Source organism: Bactrocera tryoni, chromosome 1, assembly GCF_016617805.1.
Source record: "Bactrocera tryoni isolate S06 chromosome 1, CSIRO_BtryS06_freeze2, whole genome shotgun sequence".
NCBI lineage: Eukaryota > Metazoa > Arthropoda > Insecta > Diptera > Tephritidae > Bactrocera > Bactrocera tryoni.
Window position 1 is genome coordinate 89,896,005 of NC_052499.1, and position 16,650 is coordinate 89,912,654.

Below are 16,650 nucleotides of genomic sequence, written 5' to 3' on the forward strand. Positions count from 1 at the left end.
TTAAGGCAACTTAACTATTAACTCTCGCTTTTGATTGACCAATGCTTTTTTTCAACCGACTAAATAAGAAATAAAGAGCGATTTCAATAAATTTATATCACACAATTACTATACTATTTTAATACACTTACTGATGTCAGTTAAAATTAAAAAAAAAAAAAAAAATTTTCAACTATTCCCGTCAAGCACTACTATTTTAATGAACAAGAGACTTTTGGTGCAAATATTGAAATATACCATAAAGAAAGCAACGTAAAATAAAAATAACGGCATTTTGGTGTTATTCTGTTCTACGAAAGTATTGTAGAAATGTTCAATTTGCAAGATAGAACATGTCAGAAATAAGATTAGAGTGTTATGTGCTGTCGCACTACTATTTTCGTGAACACAACTGTACATATGTATATAACTCTATATTTACCCCTATCACTTTTCGGCGTTACAAACAAACGCTGCATGAAAATGCTATATTCTGCTCTAACAATTTGCGAGACTATAAAAATCATTAGAAAGCACTCTTTTTGAAGGTTATTCTTAAAAGTTTATATTATTTAGAAATATGGTAAAAACTAAATATATCGTGGGTCAACCAATTTCTACCTAGCGTATATGACTACAAATGTATAGTTATGATTTATTGAAACAAAAACTTACGATGAGTCCTTTGAGACACGTGAACTAACGTCCGACTCATGGTGACGTTTTTTGGCATCCGAACGTGTATATCTGGCACGTGGCCTATAAAAATAATATTATAAAATATTTAAAAATTAAAGCAACTATATATTTATAAATCAAGAATTGCTTACGGTGAGGAGGCGTCATTTGGCAGAGGCGACGCCTCTTCAGAGTCCACTCTTCTGCGCTTATCTCTATGACCACCCGAAGAACGATCGTTGGAATGATGACGTCTACGTGTCCTAGGCATCTACAATATATTTGAATACATTCAAAATTCCGAAACACAGATAAATAATAAAAAAAAAAAAACAACTCAAGAGAAGACGGTTTCAGCGATTAAGCTTATTTAATAAGAAAATTATATATTTTATAATGATCATTATATGATTTTGAATGATCAGCTTATATGGAACCCACAACATGGAATGTGCTCAGTGATTGGAGAGTTACCTTGGGCTTGGGTTTTCGAATAAAAACAAACATATGCTATATTGGTTGTTGTTGTTGTTTTAACGGAAATCTAATCCCCGTTGGGATGGTAAATGTCATTTGTGTTGTCGTCGATGTCATCTAACGGTAGGCCCAAGAAACGTGCTGTTTCGACGGGGTCGGACCAAAGGGAGATATCACTGCCAGATCAGAGATGTTGCGTGTTTACAGACAGACGGACGGAGAGACAGACAAATATTCCCAAATCGACTAACTCGTCACGCTGACGATTTCTATATAAACTTTAGAGATTCTTGGAGGTTTGCTTCGAAAATAGAAACCCAGAATTAAACGTCTAAAACTCTATAAAATTTATATTTGTATAAACTTCTTGGTTGCTAACTTCGAAGCAAACTTATCATATTCTGTTGAACATATAGTTAAAAATGCACTAAAATAAATAGCTTCCAAATAATTATTGGCTTAAGGTTGGTCTGTATCAATTTCCTAGGTGAATTTTGGAAAAAGTAGTATTTCTAAACATCAAGTTAACAAAAAGAAAATTTTTGCTTTAATAATTCGAAATTTCTGAATTGTTAAATTTCTACAAAACACTACTAATGTGAAGAGGAAACAATGAAAATTGATGATAAGGAAAAAAGTGTATGTATAAGAGTGCATACTTTTATTATGCATTAAACCAATTCTTATTCACATTTGAGAAGGCAGAACAACAAATAAACTACGTTTCCAAATGATCCAACAATATATCTTCTAGAGAACGCTAATAAAAACACTTCATTTCTTAAATTTTGCACAAATTGTACAACCTATATTCTACTTTTAGAACTTTATTATTTGCCCAAGACTTTTTTGTGGCAGCATTCTCTAATATTCATAATAATTTCAAAATTACTCCACCTCCTCGTATTGAAATTACCTCTTCGCTTTCAGTTTCTTTTGATTGGTTCTCCTACCTAATTTTTCACAATTTTCTATCTAAGCAAAAAAAAATCTCAAAACTTGTTTTAGCAAGCAGCACTCGAGATTGATTTTTTTTATAACTAGCGTATGTTTGTATCCGCGCCGACAATACCAGTGAAAATATGCAAAAAATTTTTGTGCAAATCGTGCAAGATTATGGTATTTTATGCAAGCATATATAATAAATAATATAAAGAAACACAAACTTCACGACTAGTAAAGTTATCCAACCACGAAATCAAACTTTAGTTTAATATTAAAATCTCACGTATTCCCAATACTAATAAATCCAAACACACTATGCATTGAGACTCAGATTGACATTTCTAATGGCTGTCAAATGTGAACAATGTGACATTCGACAATAATGATTATAACAGCAGAGGGCACTATTGCTAAATATTCACCACATTCACCACCGTAAAAACAAGACACGCAATTTAAAACATTCATTAGGAAAATTTAATGTTTCCAAATAGTGTTCCTAATTCAATACCTATGTTATTCTTAAAATATTTAATATGGCTTTGCAGACATAAGCAAAATCATTTCGAAAATACCTTCGTTTACCGAGCAAAATTTTCGTGGTGAATAATTTTGTTAATAAACTTTGCGCGCTTTTCGTTAACTAAAGCAATGAGAAACCCAGCATTTGTTAGCAGATACACATTTCAAAAAATATACTACAATGTAATTATAAACTATTCAAGAGGAATCATGTTTCGCTCACTTCAATACCTTAATCCGAACACTTTTAATTAACATGAGGAAAGATATAATACTCACCTCAGATGCTATTATCTGCGAAGATGGATATGTGAGCGCTAAAAACGGCGAAGCAGGTAGATATAATCTATTCCAAAGCGTATTCACCAGATTTGTAATGCGCTTCCAAGTTTTAATGGCCGGCTCCTGTATACGCATAAACATCGACCTAATGTTGTGCAATTTTTCCTTAAACTGCAACGCCAGTCGCCGTAATTTCGCAAAATGGTATAGCGAGAATGCTTTATTATAATCCCAATTACTTTATTCAAGTTTTAGACGTTTTCAGTCCTTTACTCCTTTCCGTTTTTTTTTTATTTATTTTCTTTTTTTTGTCAATGCTAATTTTTGTCTCTTTGCACTTTATCTACTTGTTCGCGTCTAAATGCAAACGTCAATCACGTTCAAAGATTGCAGTTTTTTCACTCACGCAAGCACGGTGAATATGATTGAACACATAATGACGCTACGGTTACAAATTCACCATGAAAAGTATTTTGCAGTTATGCTTTTCAACCACTTTTAACATATAAAATAAAATTGTTTTTATATTGCTTCCAAGTAATTATTATATTTAAGTACCTGTTTTGAATAATTGGATTAAGAGCATGCATTTTTTATTCTAAACCAATTACATTACAACTGTTTTTGTAACCAACGTTTAAAAATTATGCATAATTACAACTTGTTTGTCTCTTTCTCCTATCTGCGAAGAAAATGCATACAAAGCAAACGAAAAAATAAAATTGCAGGTGCACGATTTCTTGACAGGATAATTAAATGTACTGAGGAATAACAAAACAGTTTTAATAGAATATACAAACATATGTATGTATATATTTTCTTTAATTTTCGGCAAGCAAAGGTAAAGGATTTTCACAATTCTTTAGACTTTTTTGTGTTTACATGGTGAAGTTTGCTACGATTAAAGTTATTGTAACTTCATAACGCTACCATATAAATGCAGATGCATTTAACAGACAGTGGTTTCAAAATTAGCGTATTTAGTCCCAGTGTGGGTCGGCTTTAGTATACCATCCCACGATTTCAGGGTTAAAAGTGGTATGGTTGGATGGCCGATGCTCCAGATTAAGAAGATATGTAATTATAGCCGCCGCAAAGTTATAGTAAGAAAAGGGATAATGATTTATGTATTTGGGGTATAAACCTATTTTTTATTACTTTGATAAATGTGTTGATATGGCAATACTTATTATTTGACAACACGGAACACTTATTGTTATTGTGCGTGTAATAATATTTATGTAAAATATAAAATGCTTATTTTAAGCAAATATATAAAATATTAATAAAAAATAAATATGTAGAAATATTGTAGTGAAGTGTAAGTGTATTAAAAGTGCATAATATGAAAGAAAAACTAACCATAATTCGAGAAATTGCAAAATTAAATTAGCGAAATTTTCAACTTTAAATGCATATATCTCGAAAACTATAAGTTTGCGGCGGCTATAATTATATATTTTCTTAATCTGGAGCATCAGCCCTATCCAACCATACCACTTTTAACCCTGAAATCGTGGGATGGTATACTAAAGTTTCCCCTAAAATTGGATAGTTGGATAGGTGTCGAGCAGTTTAACCGGAAGTGATTCTGTACTCTGTATAAAAATATAACGGAAACATATAAAAAGAATAAATAGCAATTAATTAATAAAATAGAAATAAATAATAAAACAAAAGTTTAATGAAAAAAACTTAAATTAAAAAAAAGGTCAAAATAAAATTTCAAAACAAAGCCTCGTAGTGGCTATTTAATGCGCATGTTTAGAAATTTATGCTCAATTTTTTTTTTCGAAGTAGTAGATGGTAGAAGATGAAAAAGGTAAAATCGTTTGCAGCGAATTCCTCCTAAAATTGCAGTTTGGCTTGTATTTTTGCAATTTAATTAAATAAAGTGATAGTAATTGAAATAATATTTAATGTTCAAATAATTGTATGATAAAGCTGTGAAATTAACGTCTTTACTATACGTACAGAATGTGAATATAATTATCAGTGAGCATTTAAACACATAATAATATAAATATCCAAGTGCATACAGTGTGCGTAAAAATCACGTGATTGTACTTAAACGTAAAGAAAAAATCAATTACAAATCCCAAACCAATAATGAATCAAAATTATAACTTTTGTAAATGGTCTTATATTGAAATGGAATAAAGCCAGATTATGAGGTACCCGAGTACAAGGTAATTATTAAACTATAGGTTTTTGTGCATGCTATTATGTTTGGAATATGATATATGAACATCTCGATTATGGTCTGGTTTATGTTAACAGTAATGACATTCTTCAAATTAACCTTTTTAATAAAAGAACATTTTAATAAAATAATTTTTTCAATATACCAATATATGTATGTACGTACTTTCGGAGATAATCACACTTCCAAACCGTACATGCAAAATTAGTGTTTTGGAATATTCAAAGCGTTCGCATCAATTTTTATGATCGATAGGTATATATGTACATATGTATAAATATGTGTACCTTACATACTTTCATACATGTATTATGTTTGCATTCTGAATCACTTTTATCGTCTACTCATGCTACATATATACATATGCACATACATATATACACCCAATGAGGAAACGACTTAAAATGTCAAAAAATTGATTTAGCTGTTTGGTAAATAGAAATTAAATATTACTTTATAACTATAACAGTGTTTTATTTGCAATATGTTACTCTTTTTACCTGCAATATAAATAAATCAATGATACATATGTAATTTGTACATAAATACACACATACATATATTTATATGTATATACATACATATGTATATGGATATTGGTAGAATAATATTTGAAAAGTGAAATGAAATGCCGCGGTACTAATAATGCAGCAAGTGTAGATGTTTTTTACACATGTACATATGTTTACGGCCGTAGTGTTTATGATTGTGCAACGACTAATTCGCCTCGCAGGTCTAAGAATAGAGCAAAGCAAAAATATAGATAAACAAATAAATCCTTATGTAAATATTATTATTATTTAATCTTGTGTCTTTCAATATTGGTGATAAAAATGTGTTGATATTACCGATGGGGTTTCATCTTTTCTAAATGATTTATTGAATATATTTACATATACATATATTTCTAGCGTAAATGAATTTGCCACAATAAACAGTGAACTAAAGGCAGTAAAAATATGAATTTTATAGTTGAATATAAAAAGCATGCAAAGCTTGAACGGGAGTGTATTGATTAGTGAGTTAAAAAATGCAATATATTTTATTTTTGGCGACAAATTTAAAGTGTAAGAATAACTACAAGATGCGAAACAACATGTAATCAAAAAGTACGAATTTCAGTTTTTATTGATTACATATCATTACATCATATCACACATACATACATACATATAAATGTACAAAAAAAGCTTCTGCTATTATATCTGATAAGTTATAACTAAAATCCAAATTTTGTTTCAATCAGTTTCAATTATTATACTCTCCAAGATATTGCTGCAGCGTTTAATACTTTTGTTCATCTAACGGTTGCCTGTATCCTCTACAATCATCAGAAGCATTAAATTTCGTAAAAAAGATGATAGGGAAAGGCTTCATAGGAGTCGATATAAAAATTGGCAAATGTGCGTGGTACCGTCCACTTCATCACCTTCAAGGGAAATAATCATTATATGGTTATCTTACTGTGTGAAAATATGATCGGAATGCCGTGGTTATACTTTCCATATAACAAAATTTTAAATTTCGTCTGCTTTCTTCATATTACAGTATACAAATCAAACAGCAATGAAATAATCGAAAGAGAAATAGTGACCTTAAGATAGACATTTAACGTCTCTAAATCGGACTATAGCTTGTCGAAATCCTATATACCGGATTTGTGAGTGAGTTGAGTTTTTACCGAAAATAACGGACAATCACTAACAGCAATGAAACTTATTACACTTATTTCCCTGATGCTAAAAATGGGTACAATCGGGTCATTGGTTCTCATAGCCCCCATATACTTTACAGAAGAAAATTTAAACTCACTGGAAAACTTTTGCCGATAACGATATGTATTTATGTCAAAAATGTGTAAAATCAGTTTAAACTTTGCCTAGCCTCTATAGACCTAATAAAAGTAAATATTTTCGAGCTTCTGATTGGAATCATACTGCATATAACGGCCTATGTGTGAGTTATTTTTCTGAAATTCCCTTGAAAACTTGAGTTACGATCTTCCCCTAGCCCTAATATGCGAGCCCCACTGACTTCAAAGTGTTTTAAAAAAAGTGTTGTTGCATTATTTTGCTTTCGCTGAGGATATAGTTATTATGTATGTATGTATGTATGTGTGTAATCAATTCAATATAAGTTGCAGAGGTAACACTCATAAATGTGTATTTTTCTTTTTTTGCAGCTTAATTAGAGTTAATTACCCGACACGTGAATGTTGACGATAAAAACTTATGTACAAAATTCCTAGCACTTATTACTTAGAAGCCTTAAAATGCTGAGTCAATTACGGTTTTATTGAATTCGCTTAATCTTTGAAGTTTCAACTATTGATGAGCCATGCAATCTGCTGCTGATTGCAATGGTACCAAAAGCAACAACAACGGTGTCACGACCACCACAATCATGCAAAGCGATATAACGAGTGCCGGCAGTTGCGACGAACTTTTATCACATGATGTAACGTCACCGGGAAGCTTCACGCCAGCCGTTTTGCTAACCCCAGTGGCAATGTTGGAGCAAACGAGTGTGCTGCGCCACCGTTTGCAAGTTGGCGTCGGTGTCGGCCATAGCATCGGGACCTCGGTAATGAACTACGGTTGTCCGGCTACTGTAGGAACTACTGTAGCAACTAACATGGTTGGAAGTTTTGCTTCACATCCCATTGATATGGTTGAATATCTTGGTAGCAACACAGAGCGTATGTCTGTTACGCCGTCTCCTTCACCACAAGCATCGCCGTCAAAGAGAATAGAGAAAAACTCTGTCGTCATATCAACAAATTCTACGTCGAATACCACGCCGAATACAGAATTTAAGTTGGGGTCTGGGCAATCCAATATTTCTAGCTCAAGTTCCAGCAGTAATTCAAGTTCTAATTCGACTATATCGTCTGTGATCGCAACACCAATTAGTATTAAGCAAGAAATGGCTCGACGACAAACACTGGTTGTGGAAAGCTATGTCGATGGCTTTAATATTGACGCTGGTTCTACGTTCTCGACATCAGGAGATATATTAGCTTTAAATGGCAAAGAACGTGCCGAACACCGAGATGTACTCCCTATTAGAGGGCTTCCACCACACACTGCAAACGAGGAACATTTAGGATTATACACACCAACAACACCATTGACACCGCGGTCGCCACCGTCATCGCCACCATCACTGTCATCATCAACAAACTCGTTAGCACCTAGTATGAATTTGGAAAGCACATCGATCGTGCAGTCATCGAAAAGTTCATTAAATCTAAAGTCGCTCGCAACAACGAAATCACCCGCATTCAATTCCACTAAGCAGCTACAGAAATGGCAGGATATGCCAAAATATTTGCAGTTCAATCCATATGTGCTGAACGGCTACCGACCCCTGACAACATTCCGTGGATGTCTGTGGAGCTTGTTCTCCTGGCACAATGAAACCGTTAATATACTCACTCATGGTAAGTGAAATTCATACTGATATTACACACAATGCTAAATAAACTTGAGCAAGAGCTTTGTTGAATTTATTGCGTCACCATGTAAACAAACAACACAAATATTCTAAAAACCTATTTCTTTTTAGTTTAGTTTTTTATACTAAATGTGTGGTATAGCACTTGAATATACACTAGGTGCAAAATCGGAACCGACTAAAGTCACTTCGTTGTCTAAAATAGTTCCCCTAGTTTTTGCTCTCTTTGTAACACAATTCCCCTTCTAAAGGCTTAAAGTTTGCAACAAAGTTACGTAAAGGAGTTAAAGGGAAATTCTGATCAGCGCTCTGACCAGCAATCCTAATATACATACATATGTATGTTAGGCCCTTAATTTGTATGATAACACCAAATGGACGTACTTTAGCCAAGCATTTCGCCAAATTATTATTCTTTCTGTTAATATAGTCGCTCGTTCTTCTTCTTTCTTCTTTTTTTGGACACACGTTTCTTTGTAATATTATAGGATATAACTTGCGACTTCATCACTCCGAATAGATTACTTTTATACGCTATATTTTGTTCCACAGGAAAATTAACTGAATCGCTTTAAACTGAAGCCAAAAACTCACATGCCTTAGTCAATGCCTAATACATATATTATAAGTATAACGCATATTTCTGTATATCATTTTAAATTTGTGATTATATTTTTCATGGAAACAAATTTGTGTGTTAAACTTCTAATGTTATTTTTAAAGCGAAATTACAATATATAAATACATACAGATGTTTACATATGTATGTGTATGGATTTTTGTTAAATGACTGATAGTGAGACACACACATATGTAGGTACTATATACATATATGTATATACATACATAGCTAGAAAAGCCTAGCAATATTTTTTTGTTTAATATATTTCGCACTTATTGAGGGGGTTCATTTTTCTGCCTTCTGTGCAGTTAAATTCCTCCGCGAATTTTCCGTAGTTCGAGAGAGGTCCAATTACTCTAAACTCGCCTGGCACATGCTGGTCGGTTGATGTTTGGAGATGCTTGACTTGAGGATGGACATCATTGCACCAAATTTGTGCGAAGCTAATGAAGAACAATTGTTTATAGTTGTAGGGGAATTTGGGTAGGGTTTCCATGTCAACGTTATCCCCAGCACGATCTGCATCTTCATACCAACGCAGATACGAATCGTATGCCAACCGCATACCACCATTGTCTGCAATATTTTCTGATTGCGATACGCTCTTCGGTAGTGCGCGTCCACCATACTCGTACTTACTATATTGATTGCTGAAGCACTCGGTGCGATCAACAAAAATCTCTGTGGATCTCTCGTCCCACCAGTCGCGACTATTGCCGTCCTTGTCGAAGCGACGTCCGGTGTCGTCGAACGCATGTATAAGTTCATGCCCCACCAGCGCGCCTAAAGTACCGAATTTCACTGCTGTTGGATAGTAGTCACCCCACATAATATAGGGCTGCAGAATCGACACCGGTACTTTAATGACATTTTCAATTAGGATATTAGCCGGCGTGTAGGATAGTATTTCGCCAGCTTCTATGGGTCTTGGCTTTTCATGCAATTTTGCGATAGATCTTTTAGTATCTAACTCTAATAAAGCAAAAACATTTGCTAGATAATCGTGTTTATTAGTAACCAATGATCCGAATTCTTCGGTAAAATCATGATCTGAGTATGAATTAATTTCCATTCGAAGCGCATCGAGTTTTTCAAGTGCATATTGACGGGTCGGTTCTGATATCCAGGTTAAGTCATCTGAAAGTAACTTGTTTTTGAATGTTTCTTTTAGCTTATTCCACATATACTCGACATCTCGTTCAGTTTTACCAGTACTATATCTACGATAGACCATATTATCAACATTCTTAGCAAAATATGCCTTGGTCTTTTCAATGCAGGTTTTCTTCTGCCTCTTTGGCGACTTATCGATATCCAGCATGTAATCGTTGAGGAATGTATAGAAAATATAATTAGCTAGTGTTGCTTTTGGTGTCAAGGGAATAATTTTCAACAAGTTCTCCTGATATGACTCAGCATACTCATATACTTTGTCTTTAACGATTTCTCCCAATGTTATATTCATCAGCTTCTTAATGTCTATTACTGTGCCGTATTTGGCTTGCAAGTTATCAATGGTTGTGAGTTTGGATAACTCATCTAGACTCGGACCGAGTGTATCATCAATTAAACCTTGTGCTAAATTCACCTCAAAGTCCACAATTTCATTTGCAGTAGTTGTAGCCAAATGTGTATCTATTCCCAAAAATTTCTCAAGCTCTTTGCGAATTTTACTTTTGTAACTATCTCTATACACAGCTGTTGAATTATCCAAATACATAACACGACTTTCTAAAGGCAGTTCTGCTTGACCAATGTAAATTCTATTGACACTATTGTCTTTAAAATCAGCCATTATATCCATGCCTATGATGATATCTTTGCCATATTTGTGAGCAATTTTTGCGACTGTCTCCACCCAATCGAATTTATCCGCATTCCAATTAGCTCCGCTGAGCGCAGGCATTTCACCAAACTGGGCGATAGTGCGGATTAAGTCTTGTTTGAGGTTTTCTTTCTTCTGAACTAAATTCACACAGGACTCAAAGAAGTCCTTTACTTTATTGTCGATGTCGGTGTAATTGAAATTTGGATCATTTGTTAAAAGCTTCTCCACTTTCCGATCGAGTAAATGGCTCAACTCTTCAAACAGACCAGTTGTCAAGTGATCCAATGTAGTAGCGGGGTAGAGGCGGGTCCAATTTCCACACGCAAATTTGTAGAAGTCATCACATGGATCAATTTTCGTATCCATATTGTTTACTATTGAATTGGTCTTTGCTGTGCGCATTATATCGATTTCCGATTTCGATGGATTCGAGGGAATTTTTTTATCTCGATTCGATATTAACGGTGTAGCTAAGGTGTGTGCGCATGCCAAAATCACACAAATTATTTGCAACGAATACTTTATTAGACATTTCATTTCGGAGAGCAGACGCGTTGTTATACAGTCGAAAAACAAATTGCAACTGTTTTGTTGCGATCGCCACAGTCATCCCAGTTTTCGTGTCTTCATCTGGGGTATGGGTGCATACATACACGAGCATTCATACATACTTAGATTTTATGACATGACTAGAGTATGACTCTGGGGTTATCGGCTTGGCATTCTACGACTCATTTAAGAACATACATACATACATATGTACTCATACAAATATAAACGGCTCGCAAAATCGTAATTATGAATTACTAATAATGAATAATATACATTACATACATATGTATATGTGGAACACGAAGCATTGGGTGATATCTTTATTTCGAACGCAAATACTTTTACATTGACCACTACTAAGAATTATAGTGGTTTTTGATATAAGAATTACTTATAATTCTGCGAGCGATTCCACTGCACACTATAACCTCCGTTTAAAGGGCTTTGAGCATTTTTTCATGCAGAAATATTGAAGCATAAGTCGGTAACAGAGCTTCTCCCAGAACGTCTTGAGAAAAAGACACTTTGCGGTATTCGCCATAACTGGGCTGGAAATTATCCGAAAATAAAAAACCAAGAAAAATTAGTCAAATTATAATCAAATCCTCCCGCATCGTTCTGTGATAATTTTTTTCCATTTAAAAATTGAAATGAAACGTTCAAGTAGTTTTGAAATGACAGTGAACACGGACTTTGAAAAAGTAGTTTTGAGAAAAACGCGCCTAAAACTTATAGATTAAAAAAGTGAAGAAAAAAATGACCCTAGATTGTCAAGAGTAAGCTCGATAATGTACAAATATCTAATAGTCAAATTCCGAAATATGAAGGGCAACCTATGTACATATGTATACATATTGTACATACATATATGTAGTATGTTCATGCATGGGTACGATCTGAGCATACTTCACGAAACTGATGTTGAGACTAAAAAAGGGACATCGTTTGACTGGGCTTCTCCCAAAATCAATATTTGTATTGTGTTATTGTTTTATCTGAAAAAGTGCTGATATGTTTTCAACTTTACTTAAAATCATTAAGTAATAAATTAAATATATACCGACGACAAATGAGCAATAGTTTACAATACACACACTACATAAATACATATGATTGAAATAAATTTTGATTACTTTAAAACGTTTGTTTACCATATCGATTTGAACTAAAATGGTTATGAATGTGTATTTGGAGAATAATCTCTTATATGTGAATGCGAAACATATGTAAACGTGTGGAGAGGTAGAAAGATGATCGGCCACAACATACATATGTATGTGATATAATTAGAGCCAGTAGATCGGTCTGCTTTCAGTTAATAACAAGAGAAAATCGTTGCACCAAAGCTATAACACCTTTCAAAAATAAAAAATATTTCTTACAATAGCTTGATTTTGACCGGTCAGTTTGTGTGGCATGTATGTAGCATGCTATAATGTCCGATCTGAATTTTCGAAAATTGTGCCGTTGCCTTGAAACAATAATCCATGTCAAATCTAGTGAAGATAAAAATGTTTTTCATACTTGATTCCGATCGTTCAGTATGTTTTGCAACTACAAGCCATATTGGACCGATATCGCTTCCTTCAAATGAGCAGAGTTTTGCGGAGAAAAGGACGCGTTCAAAATTTGAAACTGGAAATGAAGAACTGGTTCTCGTATATACAGTCAGAGAGACGGACATGACTAAATCGGCCCATTTTGTCACTGATCATTTGTACAAGTATATATGTACATATGTATGTACATACATACCTACATACTCGTACATATATTTACAGGGTCTCCGGCGTTTCCTTTAAACGTTATGGCAAACTTAATATATTCTGTTCAAGGTATAGAAACAACAATTCTTTCTCAACTTTTGGAATATAATTAAGTGTTTAAAAATTAGGCAACACGTTTGTGGAGTAATGCACTTATTATTAAAAGACTTGTCAAAGCGCTTTCTTTGCTTTAATTCATTTCAGAGAATACATACATATGTATGTATGTATGCACAAAACATATTTACAACTCAAAACCGGTTATATATTACTTGAATCGCAGTAATAAAGTTTTATATTTTTAAAATGCTTATGCATATGAATTATCGGAAGTACCAGCTAATACCCATTCAGCTTGTCAAGATGCAAATGAATAGACTTATTAAATTACTACCTATAAACTTTAAATTTAAGACAATTACAATTTTAACCTAACATTAGGTAAAATAAAAAATATTTGTATATAAATAGTGTGCACAAGCATATTAAGAGAAAAGTTTTTCGAAAAAATTGTATATGAAAAAAATTATTTTACATTATTATGAATATTTATCAATAAATTCGAAAATTTCTATCGAGAGTAATAGTAAATAGTAAAATGAAAGGACAAAAAACAACAGATCAGAACAGAACAGAAGTATAAGTAAGTTTGCCTTACATGTTAGTATACATATGTATGTACATATGTACCTAGCCTACATAGTAATTATCAAACTTGTCTACAACTAATACTAGTCATAGTTGAGCCGGCCTCTCTTCGATAGCCTCTGTACAATTGCGAAGCGATAACATTCCGAACTATATGTAAAATGAGACTTGTTTTGCAGTTTATTAAATGGAACAGCTGCCACTTGCGGCTGTCCTCTTCTCCGCTCTGTATTTGACACGACAGTAGTACTTCTCATGTCGCATGTGCCGCATGTCAAAGCCAACGAAGTTTATCGATATTTCTTCCGTTGAAAAATCATAAAGAACTGAGGCGTTGTGCGAAGGAAAATGTTCTTCATAGAAAGATATTCGCTATGGATGCCTTTGTTCCAACTACTATTGCTGTCGGTGTGCGATTCTCAATCAACTTTAGTACCACAGGTCCAATTGTATGTGGATACAATTTCACAGATGAACAACACAGAGTATGTGCGTGATGTAATGCGCCAGGCAAAGTCGGCCGAAATGCGCAACTACATGCAACCGGATGTGAACGCTTGTGATGATTTTTTTCAACACGCTTGTGGTAATTGGGCTAAAATTAATCCAACGGAACCACGCAGCTTATTGGAAACAACATTTTTTTCTCAATTGCTTAGCACCTATGATAAAAAGCAGTTAAAAGTGCTCATGGAGGAGATACAGGAGAATGAGGATAAAATTACCATAAAGGTGAAAACATTCTTTGGCGCGTGCCAGCATGTTGACGAGAGGCAAAAGGAGCGTCACAAAATGAAGCTATGGGAGATTGCTGAGGAGTTCGGTCAGATGCCAGTACTTTTACCGGAGGGTACATGGGAAGCCAACAAATTCGACTGGTTGGCCACCATTGCGCGTATACAAAACAAATATGGGCTGGATATCATACTCCAATTAGGAATGCGAGAAGACTTTGTAAATAAAACAGTAAATAAAATATTCATTGGGCAGCCAAAATTGGCCCTAGAGAGTAGAGCCATGTATAAGAGCCTAGCTACTAAATGGCACCGTGACAAATATGAAGAGGAAATATCGGAAGCTTTGCAAAAGCATTTGGATATTAAAAAAGAAGTTGCAAAAAGAACAGCGCACGAAATACTTTATTTCGAATCGAGATTAGCCGATGGCATGACAGATAAACGATTGGCAAGGACACTGAAATCTATGGCTGTGTTGCGCACAGTCGACGAAATGTATTCAGTCTATGAAGGCAATATAGATATACAAACCTATCTTAATACTAGTTTAGGACAAGAATTTAACGGAACATTTTACGAATATCACGTGGAGTATCAAAAGAACCTTGTGCAGCTGCTTAAGGAGATCCCCGTAGAGCAAGTAGCAAATTATGTTATGTACCAATTACTTAAGACTTTCTTTTTTGATTACCAAGCAACGAATGGGGCTAAGGAAAAGCTTTGTTTAAACAAAACCAAACTTTATTTCTCAAAAGTCCTGGATAACATGATATTTCGGAAATTCAACGATAAGAATACTGTGGCTGATATTAATCTCATTTGGCACAAAATTAAAGAAATTTTTAAAAGTGAACTTGAATCGAATAACTTAAGTTGGATATCGTCTACAACACGAAGATTGGCTTTAGAAAAATTAGCAAGAATGAGAATACAAATTAATTCATATGAAGAATCAAAGTTCAATGAGGAGTACGCAAATTTACTGCTAAGTCATACTGATTATATAGAGAATTTGAAGCAAGTTCTTATTCAGCAAACTATACGGGCCTTAGACGCTCTCCGACAACCACCTAGGACAGTAGAAGTGCCCATAACATTCTCACTTTCACCCGCCTATATTTACAGAGAAAATTTAATTAAAATACCCGTCATATTGCTACAACCGAATTTTCTCTGGTCCGATCACTATCCAAATGCACTGAAATTTGCCACAATCGGCTCTTTATTGGCACACGAACTTATTCATGGTTTCGACGAAATGGGACGTCATTTCGATACCGCTGGCAGTGAACAAACTTGGTGGGATAGCAATTCCACTGATGCTTTTAATGAACGAAAGGGATGTTTTAAACGCCAATACTCATTATACCGTTACAATGGCAATTATCTACCACCGAATGAGTTGCAAGCGGAAAATATAGCCGACAATGGGGGCTTACAATTAGCTTACAAGGCGTATCAGAAATGGATCGTCACTTTAAATGATATCACACCATTGAAGCGTGAACGTGTCCTGGCCTTGGAAACTTTGCCTAATCTGAATTTCACAAGCAAACAACTATTTTTCCTCGCCTTTGCACAATTTTGGTGCAACAATGTGGATACGCACTTTAGGGACAAAGTTTCATTGATAAGTTTACATGCACCGGCGAAATATCGGGTTATTGGCCCTTTGGCGAATTTCCAGTCGTTTGCTGAGGAATTCCATTGCGACACAGGCACTACAATGAATCCAAAACCTAAATGTAAAATCTTTTAATTACCGAATGTAATATGTTCCTTATATATTCTTATAATATATGTATATATATATATACATATGTATGTTTATGCACCTATGTACATAAGTATATATGTATGATATTCGAACTTGTAAGCATTCAAGCGAATAGAGAAATGAATAAAGGAGAATTTTCAATAATCACATTTTGACAAATTCGCAAAGTTTAAACACT

At 34.1% G+C, this 16,650-nt stretch overlaps 4 protein-coding genes across 6 annotated transcripts in view; 2 read left to right on the forward strand and 2 right to left on the reverse strand.

Annotated features, from left to right (window-relative positions):
* Positions 1 to 650: 650 nt before the first annotated feature.
* LOC120776788 lies at positions 651 to 3,703 on the reverse strand. The gene is made up of 3 exons (XM_040107777.1): positions 2,881 to 3,703; positions 810 to 928; positions 651 to 738 (listed from the first exon to the last, which is right to left on the reverse strand). The coding sequence occupies exons 1-3, from the start codon at positions 3,022 to 3,024 to the stop codon at positions 651 to 653; spliced, it is 351 nt and encodes a 116-aa protein (XP_039963711.1). The 5' UTR covers positions 3,025 to 3,703.
* A 710-nt stretch (positions 3,704 to 4,413) lies between these two features.
* Positions 4,414 to 16,650, forward strand: part of LOC120776773 — a 28,640-nt gene continuing 16,403 nt past the window's right edge. The window contains exons 1-3 of one of the 3 annotated variants that reach the window (XM_040107757.1): positions 4,414 to 5,072; positions 5,998 to 6,195; positions 7,269 to 8,528. In XM_040107757.1, coding sequence (XP_039963691.1) covers positions 7,424 to 8,528 — 1,105 coding nt within the window. In that variant the 5' untranslated portion in view covers positions 4,414 to 5,072; positions 5,998 to 6,195; positions 7,269 to 7,423. The remainder of the gene's footprint in view (positions 5,073 to 5,997; positions 6,196 to 7,268; positions 8,529 to 16,650) is intronic. The other 2 variants (XM_040107749.1, XM_040107767.1) reach the window with 2 other exon arrangements.
* On the reverse strand, positions 9,358 to 11,554 carry LOC120776758 (neprilysin-4). Its single transcript, XM_040107723.1, has one exon. It carries the CDS (start codon positions 11,527 to 11,529, stop codon positions 9,421 to 9,423), a length of 2,109 nt encoding a protein of 702 aa, XP_039963657.1. The 5' UTR covers positions 11,530 to 11,554; the 3' UTR covers positions 9,358 to 9,420.
* On the forward strand, positions 14,200 to 16,621 carry LOC120776746 (neprilysin-1-like). The gene has a single exon (XM_040107698.1). It carries the CDS (start codon positions 14,307 to 14,309, stop codon positions 16,452 to 16,454), a length of 2,148 nt encoding a protein of 715 aa, XP_039963632.1. The 5' UTR covers positions 14,200 to 14,306; the 3' UTR covers positions 16,455 to 16,621.

Excerpts from the sequence above, each read along its gene's own strand:
- LOC120776788 (XM_040107777.1), bottom strand. The coding sequence starts at position 3,024 with ATGTTTATGCGTATACAGGAGCCGGCCATTAAAACTTGGAAGCGCATT. Across the intron at positions 929-2,880 it reads CGCAGATAATAGCATCTGAG|ATGCCTAGGACACGTAGACG; the intron begins GTGAGTATTATA and ends AATATATTGTAG. Across the intron at positions 739-809 it reads CCAAATGACGCCTCCTCACC|GCCACGTGCCAGATATACAC; the intron begins GTAAGCAATTCT and ends TTATTTTTATAG.
- LOC120776758 (XM_040107723.1), bottom strand. The coding sequence starts at position 11,529 with ATGAAATGTCTAATAAAGTATTCGTTGCAAATAATTTGTGTGATTTTG.
- LOC120776746 (XM_040107698.1), top strand. The coding sequence starts at position 14,307 with ATGTTCTTCATAGAAAGATATTCGCTATGGATGCCTTTGTTCCAACTA.